The sequence below is a fragment of the Melopsittacus undulatus genome, chromosome 8 (genome assembly GCF_012275295.1).
Source record: "Melopsittacus undulatus isolate bMelUnd1 chromosome 8, bMelUnd1.mat.Z, whole genome shotgun sequence".
NCBI lineage: Eukaryota > Metazoa > Chordata > Aves > Psittaciformes > Psittaculidae > Melopsittacus > Melopsittacus undulatus.
The window spans coordinates 34618246-34641888 of NC_047534.1; the positions used below are offsets into that span (position 1 = coordinate 34618246).

The 23643-nt window shown below is 39.0% G+C and overlaps 1 protein-coding gene across 4 annotated transcripts in view; it reads left to right on the forward strand.

Moving 5' to 3' along the window:
• The window catches only part of SPATS2L (spermatogenesis associated serine rich 2 like), a 139998-nt gene that overhangs the window by 95757 nt on the left and 20598 nt on the right, over nt 1-23643 (forward strand). For all 4 annotated transcript variants that reach the window (XM_013128153.3, XM_034065695.1, XM_034065694.1 and 1 more), the window contains 5 exons: nt 11712-11820; nt 16024-16073; nt 17065-17305; nt 21712-21912; nt 22332-22467. In XM_013128153.3, the coding sequence (XP_012983607.2) occupies nt 11712-11820; nt 16024-16073; nt 17065-17305; nt 21712-21912; nt 22332-22467 (737 nt within the window). The remainder of the gene's footprint in view (nt 1-11711; nt 11821-16023; nt 16074-17064; nt 17306-21711; nt 21913-22331; nt 22468-23643) is intronic.

Sequence of the window (23643 nt, forward strand, 5' to 3'; positions counted from 1 at the left end):
TAACTTTAATATGCATTGACTCTGTCCATAAAGTTAAGTACTCAAGCAGGTTTTGGTGAGATTAATATATTAATCTTGATTGATGAGAAACATTTTTGCTTTTCTGTAAAGAGGCAATGCTTTGTCAGATAGACTTCTGTTCCTCTGTGCTTCCTATGCACACTGATGCTGTGGGGAATTGCACTCTGGTGATTGCTCCTGTACAAAATATGACCTTTGGATAAATACATCCTTTAGAAAATAATTTTTCTGACCAAAGATGTTACACCTCTACTACTTAAAAGACAATTCCTAAAATTACCGGGTCTGAAGCCAGTCGATTTTTCTTTTTTTTTCTTTTTTTTTCTTCACTTCTTTTTTTTTTTTTTTCTTCACCTATGTGAGTAGCTCTGTATTCTGTGTACTTGTGTATGTCCTCTCTATGTCCTGGCTATTGCTAGAGCTTCACCACCCTTTCAGGAGCAGTAAAGGACCTAAAGCTAATTTGTATACAAATATGAGGTCAGGAGATCTTCTGTGATTCTCAACAGGAAGGTTGTGAAGAGACAATTTAACCTTAAAGTACTCCTCACCAGCATAAGCAGGAAACCATAACATCTTACGATTGATGAGTGAGAGAGAAGTGGGAATATACCACAATAGGGTTGTGTTTTAAAATAAGCCAAGATTTTGAGAATTCACCTGAATTGTCCTTTGTAAGATCAGGTTTTGTTCTATTTCACATTTGGTAAGAGAAAGGAAGCTTTGCATTAGGTAGTCCAGAGAAGGCTAATGGGCTCCTTGATTTACAGCTTTATTAAACCTAAGGTAGCATAATAAAGATGCAGTTTTTAAGGCAGTGTGATAAATGCTAAAGGCCAGAATGCAGCTCTGTCAGTGAGCCCAGATCTGTTCAGGTATAAGTGAAAATTTGATTAGGCCCATTCACTTCATGAAAGATGCACAAGCAGAAAGGATCAAGAAAAAAGAAATTATTTAATTGCATTAATTACCAAGATTAAATACCAAGAAAACACAGTGAGGGCAGTGTGAAACTGAGAAATGTAGACATCTTGCATTGTAGCATAAGACCTTTCTGTGGCAGATTACATGTTTTGCAGGGCAGTAGACATGTGAAATACTCTCTAAGCCTGTTAATGGAAAGAAAAATAATAAAAAAATTGTGTGATTCCTTGGATCAACTCTTTTCCTGAGCTGACACAAAAAAAAAGCAGTTCATAACTTCAGTTTTGCAGTTAGGTGGACTGATGACAAGGAAAAAGGTGCTATTTGGCCTGGAGGGAGTGTGTGCAAGGTACTGTAAATGTGACTTTCCAGTCTGGAAAAGTTTAAAGAAATGTTGACACAACATGACAGGAAAAAGAAATAACCTTGAGGTCAGTATTCAGTTTTTTAGTTAACTTCCTGGTTTGCTTCTGCGTTCACAAATAATGAACTTCTGAATTGGGTAATGTATTTCTCAGTGCTGATCATGACTAGTAGTTAACAGACATTGCGTTTGTTTTGTAAGAGTTGATAAGCTGTGGCAACTCCTGAGCCTGAAACTGGGTTTCCTCAAATTCCAGTTTCCTAATGATGTTTCCTGAGAGAACAGTCACAAACTATTACCTGCCTACCAATACATGAATGAAGCTGCTGAGGAAACAGCATAGCAAGTGATGATTTATACCAAGTAGTTCAGGTGGGAATGAGTTTATGTTTGAACTGTTGTGTCCATCTTTCACTGCTTACTCACTTTCTTTGCTTTCAGAAGGCAGTAGACTTTTTTTGCTTCATGTCCCTGATAGGAATCAATCCCTTACCTATTGCACTGCACAGGTGCCTGCTTTTTGAGTAGTTTTTCTTTTTATATGTTGTAAACTACTGGGTCTGTCATTGTGCTTGAGGACAGATGTGTCAACTTGAATCTGTATTTTGTTGATGAGTGTATTCCTTAGTCCTCAGTAACAGCACAGGGTTTAAGTATTGAGTAGCATGATGGATTTTGCAACAGAAAGTAATGTCATCACATTCTTTCCCCTAGTGCCAGAGTGCTAGAACGTAAATTAAAGTAACTCCCAAATTGCAACTCAGTAAATCAATTGAAGTTCTACTGATTCACTGTGTAGCCAGATTTTATTTTATTTTTTAATTATTAATTTAGTCAGTTTTCCAAGTGCAGGATTTTAAACAGGATCTGTTAATTCAAGAATGAAGATCTGCAAAGGGACTTTATTCACACTAGATATTTGCTATTCCAAGTATGATACCTGCTGGGAGTATCTTGAAAATCAAGTGTTTATAAGCATATACATCTTAAGGCAGGAAAATAATTGGATCAGTATACTCTGTTACAAATAGTTCCTTTCTTTATTCTTGTATCTTCCATCAGTATTTAGTGCCACTAGTTATCTATGCCAAGCAGCAATTAATATTTTATTGCAAAATCACTGGGTTTTGTTCTGGAAGATACAGGCTAATAACGTACTAAATAAAGGCTTACTTACTGGACAGCATAAATCTCATGAACTCTACATACATCAACTGAGAAGCTAACATGCTCAGTTTGCCATTTCACTTGGACAAGTCTTGTTTTAAAATGAGATTGTGATAGCACAAGACCATTTGACATCTTGTATTTGGTTTACAGTATGGTGGCTCTTTCTGTCAGCAACAGAGTAACTCTAAAGCAACTGTAGCTTTAGAACCCCCTGAGTAATGTGCTAGAAATATGAGGAAGGGGTTGAACAGATATGTCCTGTGGAGTTGGCTTTAATTCTATTTACACATAGCCTGCTAAAATGTAAGAGCCTCATTGTATGTTTGAAAAACAGACTTATTTACAGTGTCATAGTAAATGAGTCAAAATCCAATCCCTTTCTCACTTAAAAAACCAGCAGAGCAAGATGTGGTCGTGCTACGCAACACTGAAGCAGCAAGTTTAGCATTTACTTTTACCCACCTTTTGGGCATGAGTATTTCTGGGACACAAAATGAAGATTTATAAATTTAGTTACTTTTGCTGAGCTCAGTAAAAATCCATTGGCGTCAACACCAATGTAAGCAGGCCTTGTTAAAAGCAGCAGAATAGAATACAGTTCCTTCCCACTTCTTTCTCTTCTACCTCTGTGCTTTGCAGATCATAATACATTTAAGGCTTTGATCCTGCAAAGACCTGAACAAAGCCGAAGGAGCTGTACATCTGCACACAAATGCTTATTCTTGCAAGTTTCTACAGAAGTAGAACACAAGTTCCCCTTACATTGAACGTTGTTTCTCTGACAAAAATGTAGTACAGAGCCTATGAAGTTCTAGCATAATGTTTGTTGTTTTTTTTCTGGGGGGGAGAGGAGGTGGCTTAGGAGTTTTCTTAAATGGTGGCTTTTCCCCATGTTCTCTCTATGATCATGGTGATCATTCAAGAATTAAGACCTCTGCCACTGTTTTAAGTGATGTGCGTCTGAGGGAGACATTCTGGGTATTATGCTCACAGCCTCTGTAAGACCCTACTCTGAATGTGAGTCATAAAAGAATGCTACTGTAGTGCTAATACTTGTGTAATTCATTCTTGGCATTTTAGCTGAAATAGATCATGAAGTCAATAAGTTAAACATTCTCCCGCCCCTCCCCCCGAGAGTTTTATATGAATGTTGGCCTGTGATGTCAGGAAGGGTAATGGAAGTTTCCATAGTTGGCAGAGGCTCCCGCAGCTGTGATACTCTATGTGGGGAGTCAGGACTGTTCTGATTACCATATTTTCGTGCATTTAACCCACAGATTTTCTGGAATAACATAAGTTCAGCATTTCTGCAGCCACAAGGTTCATTATGTGCCTCCATAGCTAGTACAAGGAGTTTAACATCAGGATCTCTCTCAGAATAATTCCCTCTGCCCTGACCCTTGCAATAGTCTTCCCACACTATGCCACTCTCCCTCTCGCCTCTGATTATATTAATGTCTGTGCCTGAAAATACAGTATAGATAAGAACTTATTTTCTAGTATCAGGGTTTTCAGAGACTGGGGTTTACATAGTTTAAATCATATGGACACAAGTTCACTGGATTAAGAAATAAAATAGGCCAAATTCGGTGTCTTAAATCCAAAATAATTCCATAAAATTAATGAAGGTATTCATGCATTAACTTGGTGTATCACCAGAAGAGTGCTGAGATTCTGAATGAGAAGGCCTCCAAAGCAGCAATTGGAGTGAGGAATTCAAGTAATGTGTTGTCTCCTTTAACAGTTAGACCCTCTTAGTTTAACAAGAGAAGAGTATCAGGCACTCCCCAGGGTAACCATTCAGCTCTGGCACAAGGTTTTGGGTTTGCTCCAAAGAAATACTGGGAATTGTTCAAACTTTGGGACTTGCCATTAGGCCTCTTTCCCCACCGCCTCCCACCCTCCCACCCCCCTCCCAATTATTGTGTATCTAAACATGTTTGAACAAGCGAGATCTGTGTCAGCTGGAATTGGCAAAATACCCATTCAGATTAAGATCCTTCTCATGGGATTCTGTGAGGAGTGAAGTTCTGTTGAAGTTCTGAAAGTTTTGCGTTTTCATTAAGCCATTTCAAGTGTCAGAGCTGTAGGAACAGATGGGCAGGTGTGTTCCATAAACTGCAGAAAGGAAACTATTCAGATGTGGTTCTGGGGGCTTCACAGTTTTGTTTACATTATACCATAACTTAAGCAATAGCGTGCAAGGACAGAGTAGGGTTCACAGTGGAAGGAATGCAATAGTATATAAATTTAAAATCACCCATTACAAAAGCAGATAGCTTCCAATCTGTAATTTCACCAGGTTTCCTTAAAAGTGTTCCTTTGTAGCTGTTCCTTGCCCATGTTTTGAACTAGATGGACAAAGTTGATCAAAATGCACTTGTGTCACTTGATGAGTCGTTTAACTTGGGTTAACAATATTATAGATTCACATCTGCAAGTGTCTGCTATCATTACTCAAGCAGAAGAGTTCTTACTGAGCCAAACTTTTTAATATGCTCTTTCAGAATTCCTTAAATGTCTGGGTTTTCCATTTAATTAGTTTACAAACTGGGGGGACAGGGGTGACATAATAAATCCACAATGACTGCCTAAAGTAGTTTACTGTAGCAAGTAAATTGTTTTGTGCTTTATGGGGATAAATAATCCAAAGGTATCAGTGTGATAAATGAGTCATGTAATGGAAAGAGACATGCAGACCTGATCAAAGCTGCTATTTTGCTCAAACAGGATGTTAACAACACTTGGTCAATGTGTTGTAATGAACTGTTAGTGAAGTTTCTGGAAAATTTCCCTGACGTAACAAATGGGCTCTTAATGCAGCAAAGTCAAATTGTATTTATGAAATATGTTTGTGTAGGAGTCTTCAAAACTCAGTTTTTAAATGTATTTTGCTGCTTAATGTAACCAGGACATATGCTAATGTCCTAGATTATAGAAACCAGCAGAATTCTGCAGACAGCCCTCCTTGCCTGTTCCTCATGCAGGATTTGGGTCGACTTCAGGTGGAGATGTAATCTAGTTGAGTGTGGTGTACACTGCTACCTGTCCTCAGTTGCAGTGGATATATACAATGTATATGTGTACATAAAGATTTGCTACTAACATGCAGTAAAAATGAAGTAGGAAAATGTCTCTGTATTTGTTGATAACCATACTTCTAAATGAACTTGGCTCCTCACTTTAGAGAAAATCCGTTTATCTTAATGTTTAGTATAAAGGGAAGGTGGATCTGCATTTAGTGTTCCTAACCAAGCATAAGTAAGGATGTTTCTAAGTGGCCACGGTAGTAACTTACTGCAAGGGAATTAGAACAGCTGTGTTCAGGGGTTTCAGAACAGCCGTGAGCTTTCAGCAAAGAAGTTTAATTTGTCACTATGTCAGAGATATATAAACAAATTCTCTGAACCCCGGATATGTTACTTACTCAGTAGAAACATCCCCTTTGAGATGATGCCAAGGGGGAGCAGATGGAGTAGAGCAGCAAACAGGCAGCAATTGATTTCATGTTGTTATGGTTGCCTGGGAACCATTTGGAATTTGACAGATAACCTAAAGGACTCACAGGAATACACAGCAACATCAGCATGATTCTGGGTGTGGAGTAGGTAATCTGCTGCCACAATTTTCAGGCAGGCTATATTTCTTTTTGAGTTTGACTTCTCAGGAAGGTCTCACGAGACGGGTGTTCATAAGAACTTTGAGTAAGATACCATGAGACATTAGAATTTCAGAGCCCTCTCCTGTGTGCCGTGGTCCTCAGAAGTAAACCGGGTTTTTTTTGTTTCAGGCAAGCCAAAAATTTGCCCCAAGTAATATTGCCTATAGTTTACCAGTAATTCTCAGGAAAATAGTCACTTATATCTGATCAGGCTTTGGGGATTTTATTTTAGGGTAGAAACAGCTTATCTGAGGGGAATTGGAGCCTTTTTCAACTTTTATATCACTTCTGTGCAGACCTCAGCAATTTGTGTAACAGACAGATAAAAACAACCTCATGCCTGTGGAATTTTGGTCTTGATGAGACGCAACCCAGCTCAAATTGCAGCAGCTTTAACTGTGCTTGAGCAAGCATTTCAAGCTAACTGTGTGCTTAAGACTTCAGTTCAGAAAAGTGCTTAAAACTCTTCCAAACTTTGAACTAACTTTAGCCTTATTCAGAAGAGAGTAGGTAGGTCTGCTGGAATTAAATGCATGCTTAGAAAAGGTAGGTCTCTGGATAGTGAGTTTAAATAGAGGTGAACATGGGTTCTGCCTTCCATGTGCTTGAGTATACACAGTTGTTTTTGAGATTACAGCTCTGTAGTTTAGATCTGTAATTGCTTTAAAGTAGCTTTTGTAAGCTGAAATTCTGAGCAAGTTGTCTTAGTAGTAAAGAAATAAATGTGCTTTCCAGTCAGGCTACAAGAGGGAAAGCCCAGGAATTTAACTACTGTCAGTGACACCTTCTCAACTAATGCTAACAGTAACAGCACAATTAACTGTGGTTCAGAAGGTATGTTACTGAATTATGTTAGTGTCCCGGAATGCTTGTCCAGCATCCAAATGATGACAGAAGTTCACTGGGAATCTACACTGGATAAAGACGGGATGATTCACAAAATTGTTAGAATAATTTACTTCCCTGTAGTCTGTCTGGTAATGTTCTTCCTATGATCAGGTTTCAGTGAGTAGGAAAAAACTATTCTCCCACATACACAGAAGTAAATCTAATAAAGTAGACTGCTGTTTGTTCTTGCAAACATCTAAGTATTAGTGAAGAATCACTGTATGTTAGGGGGTTGTTTGGCTCTTGTACTTTTTTCATCCTTTAGGATGTTAAATAATTTTTCTAAGGAATTTGTTGATGAGAAATTTTTGCCATTATTCTAGATCCGTAACCTGTTGCTTGCTTGTTGAGAAGATTGGTAAATTTGAGGACTGCAAGCTTAGGGATATAAAGATGCGAATTACCTCCTGCCCTGGTATCTCCCTATCGCACCTTTGATAAAAGTAACTTTATAGTTTTCTGGATTTCTCTCAAAGCTGAAGACTTGTAAGCAGTTGAGGTATATAGCTGTACTAGCAAAAGGCCTGCTTTATCACCTGAACTAGCCGGGGAATCAGAGAGGAGCCAGCATACGTAGGCTGTCTAGATCCAGCTCAAATCCATCCCTTTTAATATGTCTCCCACTTGTCATCTTATATTTCCTGGAGCTTTGTGGCTCCGTTCATCATAGTCTGTGATACATCTCTTAAGACCTTCAACTGTAGAAGTGCATTTGTTAAGTTTACATGGTCATAGATGGTTGTCTACCCCTCCCTTTAGCTTTTCCTTTTGTATTGCTGTGTCCCTTTCCAGAAATATATGGGACGTATTTTGCATATGGGCATAGACCTGAGCTTCAAGCATAGAAATCTATGCATGTTTCTGGAACCAGGGTGGAAGGACTAAGATGGAATATCAGGGACCTTGAAATTTGCAGCTAAGGCTGTCGTATGGCCTGGTCTCCCTCAACAAACCTTGCCCTTCCCCACATACACTGTCAGGTCACAATTTGAGAATTGTAACCATTTGTCAGTCACTTCTGGATGTCCAGAAATCACTGACTTTTTTGATGTCCTGTGTGCAATAATTGCAGTGTATTCTGGCTGCAGACATCATTCAAACAGTGTGTATGTTGGAGATCTGGTGCCTGATACATGGATCTGTATGTCTTGGAAATTGAAAAAAAATTGTGGTAACATTATTCCATTTTGTTCCTAAAAGTTTTTAAGGCTAAATATTTTATTTTGGAACAAAACCTTTTGGGATTTCTCCTCTGTTGGAATTCTGGATTTATATCTGCTTTTGTTATTTCTGAACAGAGTAGTACATATTTTAATTTTTTTTTCTTAATATTAACATCATTCTGGTTGCAAATTTTAGTTTTCATCTGTCTTATCCCATGTAAGTCACTGAAGAAATCCGGAAAGCAAAAACACAACTTGTAGGTATCGTGGGTATCACTGCATACGTACACAAGAGAAGCCTATTAGAAGAGTGTAAGCGACTCCTGGTTTAGTGTTTCATAAGCCCTGGGTGCTCTTTGCAATCTGATGTTCTTTTCTGAGGGAAGTTCTTTGATGAAACTTCATGCGATAGAGAACTTCTAAATGGAAAGATAAACAAATATATATTTTGTACAACAGTCAACAAAGGATGTTGTTGGGGTTTGGCAGTAAAATTGTTGAGCTCTGCAGTACATTTATGTTGCCTAAATCGTATTTTTACATAGTCCAACTAAAACAGGACTGTGTCCACAGTGTTGGTCATATGCTTAATTTCCTTTCTGTGTATTGGCAAGTATTCATCCTGAGATCATCATCTTGCTTTTTTTGGGTTATCTCCACAACTGTAATGTTCCCATAACCGTTTTGTATATAATCATAGTACTAGTCATATGAAATACAATTTAGCTTTTAATTCTGGTTTTTCTGTTAATCAGAAATTTCTTAACAAAGACCACACAGTGCAAACAGTCTGCAGTAGGCTCTGTAGTCTAAAACATAGTCTGCCTGGTCAAATTCATGTGTCTCAGTGTTCTCCACCCCACAGATGTTCTTCTTAATGTCTTTAAGAAGTTTCATAGCTGTAGTGTGTGGCACGTTGCCTGATCCATCCTGTGGTCTTGGCCTCACTTTGTTGTTTCCAGATGCTTCTTGAGGCTTCCAGGCCTTTCATAGCAGAGAAGGACATAGAAGCCTTATGATATTCCCATGCTTATATTTAAAGATGGTTAGAATACACTAGATATTTCCTTTACTATTTTTCCTGTAAGCAGTTGCCGCAAGGAGATTATGCAATTTTGAGTAGGCAGAGATGATCCACGTGATTGTGAAAGAAGATGGGATGTTTTTGTGAGAATATGAAGATGTAGTCCACATGGTGGAAACCTTTGGCATCTGCCACCATAGAACATAAAATAGACTGCAGTTTGCAGCCTAATCTACCCTAGGGCCTTTGTCAACTTCTAGTGTTCATATTTATTGCAGCTTTATCAGGAAATAGCATGCCTGTGGCCACAATCAGATGAATAAAACTCCTTTTTCCAGGGCTTTCTCTGCACCTCCTGTTGATCTGGGTCAGTTTTCACTTGAATGCCTGCAGTGCACAGAGAACTACACTCTCTACTTCCCTCCCCATGCATCCAAATCAGCTGAAGAGATAAGCTTGAGGAGAGATTTTCTGGGTAGTTTCTGGCAACAACAGCCAGCTGACAGCCTAGCCTGTCTGAACTTCCAGTAGTCACCTGTGTTTAGCAGAATCTCCAAAGCAACCAGTTGTTGAGAACTAGCTTGTGAGCATAGGGCAGCAATATTAGACAAGTTATTAGACAGGCCTTAGCAAAAGGTCCTTGGGAAACAGAGAAGCCATTTAACTCCACTGCCCTCTAGGCCTGTGGCCTGAGTTGTCCAAGGCTAGCCTTGCTACTTGAAATGTGTTGTGGGCAAACGTGAAGCTGCAAAGACATGAGATGATGGTAGGATGACAGACAGAAACAGGGTAAATTGTACTAAGTAGACATACTAAAGTTCTGTGCTGAAGTCAGAAAATGACCTTTCTTACACGGTGAAAGAGATGAGCTAATGTGGAAAGCGTTCCCCAGAAAGTCTGATCCCGTGTGGATTTAGCTGAAGCAAGTATCACCTTTTCATGGTGCTGAAGCTATGTCCAGCAGGTGTCATGAATCAGAGCTCTCAGTTGCTGTTTGTTAACAGAGCTTGAAATGAGTCGTGGCTTCTGTTAGTACATGGGACAAGGAAATACAGTGATTGAGGAGTGGGTGAGCATATGACAGCAAAATAAGATTCTTGGTCATAAATCTGAGGACTTAAGTGTTCTGAATCAACTTCTGGTGCCTCCACTTGATGGAGACTCCACAAAGGGATTCTGGAAAGATTGGTCTTCAGCATCTAAATGGTCAGCTAAGACAAGGTAGTGTGAATGTTCTCACCATGTAACCAAGCCTAGTTCCCTTAAAGAGGTCTATCTTCATGTATTATTGTTTTCACGATTATTTTACAATATAATAAAAAGACCACAAGTGCTTCACAATCAGAAATTAACATGATGACACTAATGCAGTAAATAAAGTACGCCCTAATCAAGGATGTGTGCCACAGAAAGAAGGCCATCCACAGGTGTGCTGGATGACCATTTGCAGTGCAATAAATACATGGTGAATAGCTTGACACGGTACTCAAAAAGCTGATTTGGAACAACTAGATTGGTTTTGGCTTTGATTCTCTTGTCTTTTCAGAGTACTACCTTGGCCTTTTATTAGTTTTGCTAATTATATTTAAGTATTTTTATTTTGGTACTACCTAGTAAAGCTTGTCTAGCATTAAGACAATATAGCACTTAAGTTTTGTGTAACTATTAACTTTCAACTATGTTACATGGGCAGGAGAAAATAAATCAACATGATTCCAGTAGGAACATTTTTATTTAAAGCATAGTGGATTGAATTACCATTTGGTGTAAATGGATAGTGAAGACAATACAGCAGTAGCAAATGCTGTGAAATAGAAGCATGGTGTGCCAGAATCATGGGTGGGTGTAATACCTCATCCATCAGCAGTTTCCTGAAGGAAGCATTTGGCTTCCCATGTCATTTGTTCAGGATTTTGTTACACAAGATTCCTGGTCACATATGTATGGAACAGAAAACTCAAATTATGCTGAGCAGCCACTAGAGCTTTTAAAACTTTTACTGTTTTCTCTTTAGCCTGTGACTGATTTCATGCATATGATTGTTTTCCACGTGTCAAAAAAAACATTGATCATAACTAACATAGCAAGGCCATGCAATAGCCTTGTCAAAGTACCTGTGTGCTCCATAAATTTGTATAGGTGATGTGTCTTGTCAAGTTGCATGGGAGCAAATAGAACATTTAGGAAGAAAGCATAAGGTCAAACTGTCAGTTCGGATAAGCTTGTTTTCCTGCTGTGATTGAGGTAGGATTTGGTTCCAGGCTTACTGGCTACCAGTTCTGTGATTCGGTCTCTTGAGGAAATTGTTTTCATTGTTTGCATGGGTCAGTTAAGGAGAGGAAGGGTATTGTTTCATATAGTTATATTGTTTTGTACCTCTCAGCATGTCATGTATAACATGCATATATATAAACATCTCTTGGCACAGACTTACCTTGCTGTCTAAAGGCGTATGATGATCCCATGTGTTATTGTATTCCTGTTTTTTCCTTCCAGATCAATGCAATCCGATCAGTTGTTCCAAACAAAAGCAATAATGAGATAGTTCTGGTGTTGCAGCAGTTTGATAACAATGTAGATAAGGCTGTTCAAGCTTTCATGGATGGTGAGTACAGCATACCTTTTTCACTAAGGGATGAGGCATTCAATTGCATGCTGAAATATTAATTGTCTTTAGTGGCTTAAAAGTTGTTCTGATAAAATACTGATGATTGTGACACTTGGAAAGTTCGTTAGTTATAACTGACATTTCTGTCTGCGTCTTCTTCACAGTATGAGTTTGACGTGGCTGTTTATTTGTTCTATTTAACTTTGCCATTTTTTGGTGCCATTCTTTTGCAGGCCTTTTTTATTCTGCATTAAAGTTAATGCTTTTTAAAGTGAATATGTCCGAATATGATTCACTGTTGAAGATACAGTAACTAATAAGAAGTTGGTATAGTTCTGAGGCAGATAACCAGGCCTCTAAACCCCTGAACTTGGTGAATACATTGACATTCAAACCTCAATCTGAATTTTGCAAATAGCCTTGACATTTGTAATGGCTGAACCAAGACTCCATTGAAAGTTCGAGCCATTCTAAATCTGGATCTGTTTGTATTTTGCATTGTGAGACCAACTCTAATGAAAGGTCACTTGTGTTTAAATAACACTTCTGATAAATATATAATAACAAGTATTTTGAACTTTCACCAAAGACTCTGGGAAACCCTTTGCAAGAATAACAATGTATCAGGAGCAAATCCTCTCAAAATCTTTGTCGTTTCGGGCTGCTTAAAAGATACTGGAATTCAGTGGTTTTAAAAGCTCTGTATATCTGTCCTGGTTTAAGCCCAGCTGGTAACTCAGCCATGCAGCCGCTGGCTCCCTCCTCCCCTTTGTTCCTCCTCCCACTCCCAGAGGGATGGGGAGCAGAATTGAAAGAATGTAACTCCCATGTGTTCAGATAAGAACAGTCCAGTAACTAAGGTATAACACAAATCACTGCTGCTGCCATCAATAATAATAATGATAAGGGAAATAACAAGGGAAGAGAATACAACTGCTCACCATCCGTGACCAATACCCAGCCTGACCCCAGCAGTGATCTCACCCTTCCAGCTGACTGCCCCCAGTTTACATCCTGGGCATGACGTATTGTGGTATGGAATACCTCTTTGGCTAGTTTGGGTCAGGTGTCCTGTCTCTGCTTCCTCCCGACTTCCCTTCCTCCCTGGCTCACTAATCATTCACTAAGTTACTTTCATGCAGTTAATTTTGTCTTGAGTTACTACTGCTCGTTTGAGTTGTTTCCAGTGATTCTTTCAAAGGGGAAGTGCTTTCATAGCCATGTGTTGTCATCTGCTAGGAAAAAGGAAATGGGGCAAAAGCAAGTGCAGGAATGCAACAAGGTCTTGGAAAAAAAGCAAGCTGTTGTAACCTGAGTTCAGGTGATCTTTGAGCTTCACCAGTTTGTGATCACTGTGCCTTAAGTTCAGAAGTCTTTGCAAGTGAGCATTTGAAAACAGACAATATTTGTAACTGTCTGGAAATGGCATGATAAAGGTCATGTCCTTTCAGCTACCAATGTGGATAGAATTACTGTATCACTTTGAGTGCCTTTTCACATGAATGAAAAACATTGCTAAGATGGAAATACCACAGTCGCAGAGAACGCATTGCTACAAGCAGTGAAAAACATGGGGATAGCCATGTGGAGTGAAAAGGCTGAGCACTTCCATTCAGTGCTTCTCTCAGAGGTGCTGCATGAACTGAGAAATGTTCAAATTTAGTTTCCTGAGGTCAGCTCCTGTCTTGCTTCGTATCTGGAGTGGTGCATAGGGGATATGTCTCTTATAAATTTATTTCTGTATTTGAAATTTGAACTAAATAAAATAGTGGTTCAAATTTTTTATTTGCAGTGTTAGTTTTTACCTAATTAAGCATAATCAGAAGGGCTGTTCAGCTGCTTTCTAGATCTAGTCAAGAAAATATACTGGTGGGTTTTCATGAGGGCTTTGGGACTTGCAGTTAGTGCATTTCCAACAAGAAGAAAGAAGGGTTTGTTGGGTAAATCCTTAAAATAATCCTCACCCTGCATAGTATTTGCAGGGAATCTGAGGGAAGCAAAGCTAAGGCAACACCAGCCAACACAAAAAGAGTGTTGGATGATACTGTGAAAACAGTTAACAAAGCTGTCAAGTAAAATCTCATATTTTCAGCAGCACAGAATAAAATGGGCAGCAAGTGTCTGAGTTTGTTTCTTTGTAGTGAAACATGGTGTCTATTGAAAGACAGCATATCTCTAGGAGAGGGGATTGTATTTGTATGTGCATTAGTCTGTATCTGTGTAACTAAATATAGTTATATGTATAGTTACACACATAAATTTTCTTAGCCTTTGATCTGTACTATAATGGAAACAAAATATGGCTTTGATGGATTCATAGAATCATAGAATGGTTTGAGTTGGAAGGGACCTTAAAGACCATCTATTTCCAAATCCCCTGCCACGGACAGGGACACCTTCCACTAGACCTGGTTAATCAAAGCCCCATCCAGCCCAGCACTGAACACTGCCAGGGATGGGGCAGCCACCACTTCTCTGGGCAAACTGAGGTGCTGCCAACACCTCAGCACCCTCACAGGGAGGACTTTTTTTTCCCAATATCTAATCTAAATTTACCCTAAATTCCATACATGTTTTTTTCACAGTTTAACAAATTTGGCTTAGCACTTATAGTGTGCATGGTAGACTTGCCAGATAATTTTGGATCTGTATTATTGTGATAGAAAAATCATTTTGATACATTTGAAAATCTCACATCTTTGGCTGAATCCAAATTGGTGACTCGTGCTTGTCTGAAAACAGTATTATTTCTTAATACTAATATTTTCAGGAGTTCACTGAAATGAGTAAGAAGAGTATGAGACCCATTTGGAAAGTATAATAAACAAATATTTACTAGAATTATGCAGTGATGACAAAGTAATTCCTCAAGCAGAAGACCTTTAACCTGGTGGCGATTAAAAGGTTTATTGTGGCAGATACTGCCATAGTAGTTTGAATGATGATTCAGACTGCATGCTTACCATTGTCCTGGGTTCAGCAGTAGCAGTAATTTTCTCTTTCTTAGTAGCTGGTGCAGTGCTGTGATTTTGACTTTTGGCCTGGAAACAGCACTGATAACACCAGTGTTTTTAGTTGTTGCTCAGTAATGTTTACTCTGACTCTGTCTGAGTCTCATGCTCTGCTAGGGAGGAGGGGAAGTCGGGAGGAAGAGAGACAGGACACCTGACCCAAACTAGCCAAAGAGGTATTCCATACCACAACACGTCATGCCCAGGATGTAAACTGGAGGCAGTTAGCCGGAAGGGCAAAATCACTGCTGGGGTTGTGCTGGGTGTCATTCACGGTTGGTGAGTGGTTGTATTCACTTCCCTTGTTATTTCCCTTATCATTATTATTATTGATGGCAGCAGCAGTGATTTGTGTTATACCTTAGTTACTGGACTGTTCTTATCTGAACACATGGGAGTTACATTCTTTCAGTTCTCCTCCCCATACCTCTGGAAATGGGGCGGGGAGGAAGGGAGTGAGGAGTGAGTGAGTGGCTGTCTGGTTCTGAGTTACCATCTGGGTCCACAACACTGAGCATCTGTTTTCAGCTTTAGAGTCCAGAAGAACAAAATGATGTTAATTGGGTGCAGAAGAATTTTGTTCTAGTATGGCAGCTAGCACTTGTCTAAAACAAGGCTCTGCTTGCTTTGTTCCATAGATTTCTCTAGCTGACTCATTAGGACTGGCAGACAGAATTTCAAATATACATAATTGTAATAATTTTTCAAAATTCATTTTTATGTTCTTATGTCTTCTGACTACAACAGATGACACATAGGAAGTATATGATAAAAATGCCAGAAGATTTAGGAACTGTGGGAAGCTCTAGGGTCAGGGTAGTCTATATATTTTACATAGTATTTATACTAGCATGCTGAGATACTTCCCTCTTTCAGGCAAGAGATTTGAGTGTTAATTTTTCTAGGGCTTATGCTAGTGCTTTAAATTAGACACCCACTTAATCACTTTGTGGAATGAAGACCATGAAAAGCAGTAGTACCAGATAACACACGTAGCGTAATCAAATAAAATGGTAACTGGAAAGGAGAAAGGCAGCAGTACCCGCTTTGTTCTCCCCACATAAGCAAGTTCACAACAGCAAATGAAAATGCTGCCCAGGCTAGGAGAGTAGAAACTGCTCTTGAACACACTTTTGTTCTTTTTCATAGTTGAACTTTTCTTGAAATGTTTGATCTTCCCTTTCTCTAGGCAGCGCAGCTCAGGTTCTAAAGGAATGGAATATGACAGGGAAAAAGAAGGTAAGAACCTGCTCTTGAGAATAAAGTCATTCGAACCATTTATCAGCTGTCTGTAGTTGAATGTAGTGCTTTTATTTGCTTTTATTTTGGCCAGTGTTCTGTCTGCCTTTGCTAACATAGGTGACTTCATTCACACCTGTAGTCAGAGAACTTGAAAGCAAATGTGTGTGTTATTTCTAATCTGTTTGTCTGTTGTCTCTCCAACCCACTGTTCTGAGAGAATTTCTGGGACAGCACATGTGTATACATGTGTGTGAAACCCAGACCCTGGACAAGTACAGAACGAATCCTAAAACAGCCCATGTTCAGAAGCACTTAATAAGCAATTGTATCCTGGATAATCACAGCCATTTATACTGCTAAGGATTTTGCTGACAAGTGTAAAACTAACATAAGCATAGAAGTCATCCATTAGGAGTCACGCATTAGTGACAACATCAAGTCATATACTTCAAGTATATATTTGGGATGTGATCTTCATGCATATGTATCTCCAAGCCAGAGCTGTACCGGGAGACTGCCCTGAGAGTCAGTGTCATGGAGGCTCCTTTTTAAGGTTGGGAGAGCTACAGTAGCAGTGGCCAACCCATGCCCTCTGTGATTACTTTCTACCTGATTGGAGTGATGCCTTAAGTGTTTGTCTGTGTTACTGTGTGGATGTCCCCTGAATGGTCAAGCACTGCTTGTTCTAAGTAACTGCAAACAGTTTGAGCAGCTTCTTAGCAGTGGTTTTAGTATCATTTGCAATGAAAGTATTTTGTGTGGAAGGAAAGGGAAAACCAGTCTGGGGCCCCAGGTTTTGTTTGAAACAGTTTATATGTTCAGCTGAACAGATGCACTGTGTTTGTATAGCACAGCACGGCCTGTAAATTGCATTAGTCTGATGTCACTAGTATAGCATTTCAAAAGCATGGGCATTTTACTGATTGTATTTTGAGTTTATGAGTTGTACTGAGTGATGTCTCTGTTCTTGCACTATTTCTCCACATAGAACAACAGGAGAAAAAGAAGCAAATTTAAACAGCACCCGGGCAATAAAGATCCTAAAACCAAGAATGGTGGACCCGAGAAGGCATCTCACGAGCCCCAGGGAATATATGATTGCCATCTGAATGGATGTTCCAAGGACAGCTCTTGCAGGGCTTCTGCCAGTCAGAAACGGGAAGGTGCTTCTCTTGAGAACAAAGGCTCAGGATTTGTAGACTCAGCACTGGTCTGTCCAGAAATCACAGGTCAGTTCATCTGGCACAAGACACCTTTAACTGGCAATAGCTAAGCCCCCATTTACATAAAGAACATGGCATTTGTATTGCCATAAAGCGGAATATAATAAAACCAATAAATTGGAGGGAGCTATTTATGCAAAATAATGCACCTTGCTATTAAAGTCATGCAAGTAGATCTATATTTGGGCACAATTCACCTTGCAGTATGTTCCCTTGCAAAATGTCTTTTTTTTCTCTTCTAGAGACAAAATGATCAAAAATATAATTAAAAGCCCAGCTGATACAGAATATTGCAGATATAAATATACAAGAATGCAGGATTAGAAAATTACTTGAGTATAAAATGTCTCCTCATCTGGAGCAAAGATATCAGGGCAGTATGAGCTTGAGGCATATCACAGGATTTCTTTATTACCTGGTTCAGACTAGTCCATTTATTTTTTTTTCTCATCTCCCTCTAATAGGCTAGTGGCAGTAGATCTCCACTGACTTTCTCTAACAGGGAAGGGCCTTTGTGTTGAGGGAAGACAGTCTGATAGCCTCTTAGTAGACACACGTTTCTGCTAGGGTCTAGGTTCTGATTCTGTAACTCTGGGGGACAATAATAAAGAAAGGTCTTTTTTACTGGGTTTTAGTAGGTACAGAGTTATGGTTCTAGCAACACCAATGACAACAAACTTTCTCCTCTGGAGAAGAAACTATGTGAAAGCTTTTGCCTTCAAGTATCTTTTCATAAAGCTCTTATTTAATTGCTGCCAATACTGGCAATGATTTTTCAGCTTTTTGTATTTCAAACTTCTAACAGCCCTAAACTATTGCTGCTGCTAGTATTTTCTTCCTGTATTTTAAGCAGTAGGTAAGACTGCATTAAAAGTCTTTACTTGAAACCTCCTTTTCCATGGCTGCAGATACAGCTCTCAAACCTCAAAGTAATGTGCCAAATATGTAATTGTTCTGAAATGAATTCTCTGCTCCTTCCAGATAATTTTGGTGGTGCTGACCTCTGAAATTAAAACCCTGCAACCTGTATCAGCCAAATAGACAACTGCTTACCAAGAAATTTTGTCCTAAGTATTTGGTGCCTTACAAAGTATCAGAGATACTCTTCCTTCCTGTGCCGAAGACTCCCACTTAGTTTTGGTATAATATGCCATAAACCAGAAAATTCTGCATTTCCATAATACTAAATCCTTTTTGGCACTTACTCTGCAAGACATAAATGTTTGTGGTATAAATATATGTTATGTCAAGCTCTCATGTCAAACTTCTTAGAGCTGCTGGTTTTGAAATGATACTTGTATGAATAAAGATACATAGACTGAATCTGTCCATGCACGTGGAGGAGCTCTTTCTGGGGAGTAACAGGCCTGAACGCAAGAATATCCGTGCTTTTAGTGATCTTTTTCCGTGGCATTGGTATTGAGTCCTTTCTTTTTCTCCTTGACATGATGCAGTGAAGAGTTTTACATACCAAGGGCAAAAAGCATCACAGAATTTTACTTTGTTTTTACAAGTGACAAATGAGGTATTACCACAGCTTCACAATGTTTATAGACGTTTACACATATCCCCTGTTTCAAAAACAGTGGAGAGGGGGATAAAAGTGAAAGAAAAAAGTGGGAAAAGAAAGGAAAAGTAATGGAGAGAAAGGAAAGCCTGAAACTTTTCTATTCAAGTTTCCCTTGCATAGTAAAATAAGTTCCTGGCAATTTCTTTAATACAGAGAAGGAAAGAGCTGCTGCTTCACTTTGAGTTGCACTAGATTCCTTGTCTTTACAGCCAGAATAATAGCTACTTTCTTAAGGTCAAAAGCCATCTATGTACATATTGCTAAATTTGTGCCAAAGTGCATGCTACTAAATAGAAGGGTGATCAGAATTTCTCAGGGGCCAGCAGCTCAGCCTTTGTGGTTTCTGAGCAAGTCACGCAGACCTGGAGTTTGAAATACTAAAGTTAGTCCAAGGTGCACCCATTTCATATTGCTCCCTCTTGTGTTGTAATCTCCTTTGTTTTGTCCTTGTCTGTCTTGTTTGTTTTGGTTCCTTCGCTATCAAATTAATGTTACTGCAGTCATTTCACCATCACCTTCAGACAGCTCACAGCTTAGAATAATCATAGTCAGGTGTCTGCTGACAGGCCCCTATTCTTTCCTCCCCATGAGGAACAGGAGATTGAAGCTTTCCTTATACCAACTCACAGTCTGTGAGATAAGGTCTTTCCAAGCCATAAGTTACTAGCTGCCTGGAAGGGACTTCAGGGACTAGAAGTGAGGATGCAGTGTGTCTGGTGTTTTTCCGTGAGGTGTCCCATGCTAGAAAATGACAGGGGAGAACATGTGGCTATTACTTTTAGTTCATATCTGCTTATTTCTTACTATTATTCCATCATTCTTTTTCTCAGAGGTACTTGGTTGTTGCTTTTTTGTTTTATGGTTTTCTACAGGGAGTTAAGACCTGCTAGAGAAAACGAAGCACACAATTCAAGGCTCTGGAAAGCCAAATTACCTCATCATGGAGGGCCATGGGGAGTGTTTCACTTAGCTATGAGTCAGTTCAAGGGCTCTCCTCAGTATCTTGAAGGGGAAAAGGCCTTCAGTAAACTAGATTACTTCAAAATGATGACCATAACAAAGTCCCCAACTTTCTTTCTTGTCCTTGACAACATAGGGTTGGAAGGACTTAACAGCTGCGTTTTCTGTGCATGCCCTTGTAAAGAAGGGCATGAATGTGCTGAAAGAATATTTAATGCTGTGTGACCGTGCTTTTTGCAGGCACTTGGGTAAAACCAGATACAAATCAAATACTGATTTCTCACCTACTTTTTAAAATTGTTTTTCATGTAGGATGGTTTTCAGTGAATTCTTTGTTCTTCCTGTTTATATCTCAAGGGTTTGGGGTTTTTTTTTCTTCTTTCAGCCAAAGAATCCACAAGGTTTACTTTATTTAAGAGGTGTTAAATGGCAAGCTGTTGCAAAAAGATAAACCACTTATTTTGAAGATAGCAGCTCAGCAGATTTCAAAGCAAGTTTATTTGGGCTGCTGCCACTACGGGCAGGTCTGGTAATACTTGATGGCTAATACAGACAAGGTCACACATTAGATTAGACTAGTGCTGAAATTCTAAGCCACCACCTACTGAACTCTGCAACAGTTTATTTGTAGATATTATTACCCAGAGGTTTGACTTCTCTCTCAAGTATTTGAGAGAGACAGAGTTTGTTATACATGTTGCTTAGCTGGCCCAAGTCTTCAGGGATTTGATGCAGGCTTTCTCAATCTATTTTCAGTTGTTTTGATTGTCCTCAGTCGAATTTGCAAGTTCAGTAGCAGCATACTGAGGTATTGTCTGCTAGGTGATATTGATCATTGTGCTGCTGGGTTTCACAATAGCTCATGTATCATTTGGAAGAAACAGTGTTGAAATATATTGCAGAGAGAAGATTTTAGAGTATAACCATTCTTCTAGATGACTTTTGTTAAGAAGCTGTCTGTTTGCCATTTGACTTGGCAAGAATACCAAAGTTTCTGGTTAAATGTAGTAAATAACAATTTTGCACAGTAACAATAAGTTTCAAAAGGTTTTGAGGACAGTAGGCCTGGCCTTTCTCTATAGGTTAGCTGATAGATTGTTTATTTCCAACTATCTTTTGGGTTATTTAGTAAGGCCAATCTCAACTGACATGGCCTTGCCTGTCAGTTTTCATAGTCATTCTTTGACTCCTTGGCCCTCTGACATGACGCTGGTGTCTCAAATCCCTTTGGAGTCTTGGAAAGAGTAAACCATGTTGTCTTGTGGCTCAAGCATTATTTCAGCCCTCTCAAGCTGTTGAACGCAAGAGCCTAGTCTTAGACGTTGTTTTATTTCCTGCTTGATCCTCTTAGCAGCTGCTTTTGATAGAAAGCTGTAGTCAGGCAAGGTAAGTATTTCAGATAGGAATGTTTAATCGGTGCTTTTAAAATGCTGGTTAAATGGTGAAAATTGTTTTGTGTGAGGTAGATACATACATACAGGCAGATATCAATATTAAAGTCTCATGCTTTCCATAGCAGACTTCCTCTCTAGTTCTGCTCTCTAATATTTGGGCAAAGATTACAATTGGTAATATGCTTTCTATATTATGAGGTATTTTTTCAAGTCAGCATGGAAGAGTTGATTTTTTTCAATGGGTTTTTCTTTTTAGATTGTTGAAACATAGATGTGTTCAGAGTAGTGTTTAGTAACCAAAACCGTTTGTTTCTGTTCTGTTACTGCTTTTCAAGGTTCTGTAAAATGCCTGCCAGTGGGAGGTGGGGGGAAAATACACAAAACAACTTGACTTTTCCATGGTATTAAGTAGTTCAGACTAAACAGTATGTCTTCATAGCTTTCTTAACATTCTAACTCTCTGTGTCTACCTTAATGCTTTCTTGCAGACAAGGAACGAGAACGCCAGAGAGTATCCATGGAATTAAACCCAAAGACTATGAATGGAGTAGAACAGCATGAGTCTCCTCAGGCATCAGTTCAACTCCAGTGTAACCTAGGCAGGCCAAAGTCAAAATCTTCCTCAGTTAAATCATCCAATGCTACAACCCAACCTGAAACAAAGACAGACGATTCAGTCAAAAAAAGAGGTAATTTGGGTCCCTGGTTGCCATGTGCTGAGGTGATCAGACAGTTGAGGCTTCAGGGGGAAGCACCTATGTGAAGAAGAGGTATGTTGGAAAGTGAGAGCAGAATCATACTCAACAAGAATGGATAGAACAATTTATAGTCTATTTAACTTTATAGTGAATGAAATGACAAATAAATAGTTTGAATCAATAGTGCTGCTTTAATACTCACTTGCTTTGGAGAATGAATTTGAGCAGAGTATTTAGAAACTGAAAAGCACCATGGAAGGACTGTGGAAAAGTTGGATTTTTGGACTTCAGTAGGATAACCACTTTGTCCTAATGTGGGCAAATAACATGTTGAACTGTTCCTGCTCCTTCATTCAGAAAAACAAAAAACAGATTTCTGACTTTTGTGCAATTTTTGTTTTCTATTTTAGGGCCAAACATTGAAAAATCAGTAAAAGACTTGCAGCGTTGCACTGTTTCTCTAACCAGATACCGTATGATGATTAAAGAGGAAGTGGATAATTCAGTGAAGAAGATTAAAGCTGCTTTTGCAGAATTACACAGCTGGTAGGTAAATCAACTGGAGAGATCTACCAGCACCACCTGAGCAGAGGGGCTAATGAGACCACTGGCATTGGTGGGGAGGGTTCACTGACACCCTGTGTGTTTGCAGCATTTTGGTTTCATCAAACAAAACCCATGTGGTGCCACTAAGTAACTCCTCACCAACCACAAAGTAATGTATACATAAGTGTATATTTACATACATAAAAGGGGACAAAACTACAGTTCTTTGGGGAAAAAAAGTATTTGATTATGTTGTTTGGGTTTTTTTTCCCCCAGGTGATCTATCTTGACTTAATAGTTTTGTATCAAGTTCAGTGGCAGCATATCTGATCTGAAGCTTTTCTAAAAATCCTGTCTATGGGGTTTTCTGAAGTCTCTTTACCTTCTTTAAATGTCTTCCTTCTATACTACTACTTTGATCTTCTTTGGCAGACAGTCCTTTACTGTCTCTTCACTTCCCATTATCTTTGTTATTTATCCCACCATTCTTTGATTTTTCTTTCCCTCATAGTTTCTTCCCTCATCCATCATTTCCAGTTCTCATCTCTAATTCATTCTTCTTCCTCATTCTTTTATCTCTTCCTTTTTTCTAATTCTTTTCTATTATAATTTTGGTTATTCCTGATCATCAGTGATGTCTACACCCTTTGAAAATTTGTAGCAGAAATAATTGCTGTAGTAGCAAGCTGTATATTTTGAATATACTTGTCATAGAAAAATATTTTCTAGTTTGAGTTTTACTTGGCCTTTCCTTAAGCATAGATGCTATATAAAACCCATGCATTGCAGTAAACAAGGAAATCATATTAAAATATTCAGGACTTGGTTACAAATAACAGAAAAGTACAAAAACCTCTCACTCTTAATATTCCATAATATTTGTCAGTATTTTTATGAGCATACTTTGTATTATGAGCATATTACAAAAGTGCTGTAGTATTAGAAGAATTTTAACTCTGGACTTCAGTGGTGCGTTTGTTGTCTTCAGTGATGCAGCTGAAGTGACTTCTGTGCCACTGGGGTTCCATCTCTGTATGAGCAGAAAGCCAAAGCACTACTGAGCCGATTAGTGGAAGATTCTGTTGCAGTGAACCAGCAGTGCATCTGGCTGTCTAGCAGAGAGAGTTTTATTTCTGTCTCTGTACTCCAATGAACACAGGCTGTGATCATCTGTTG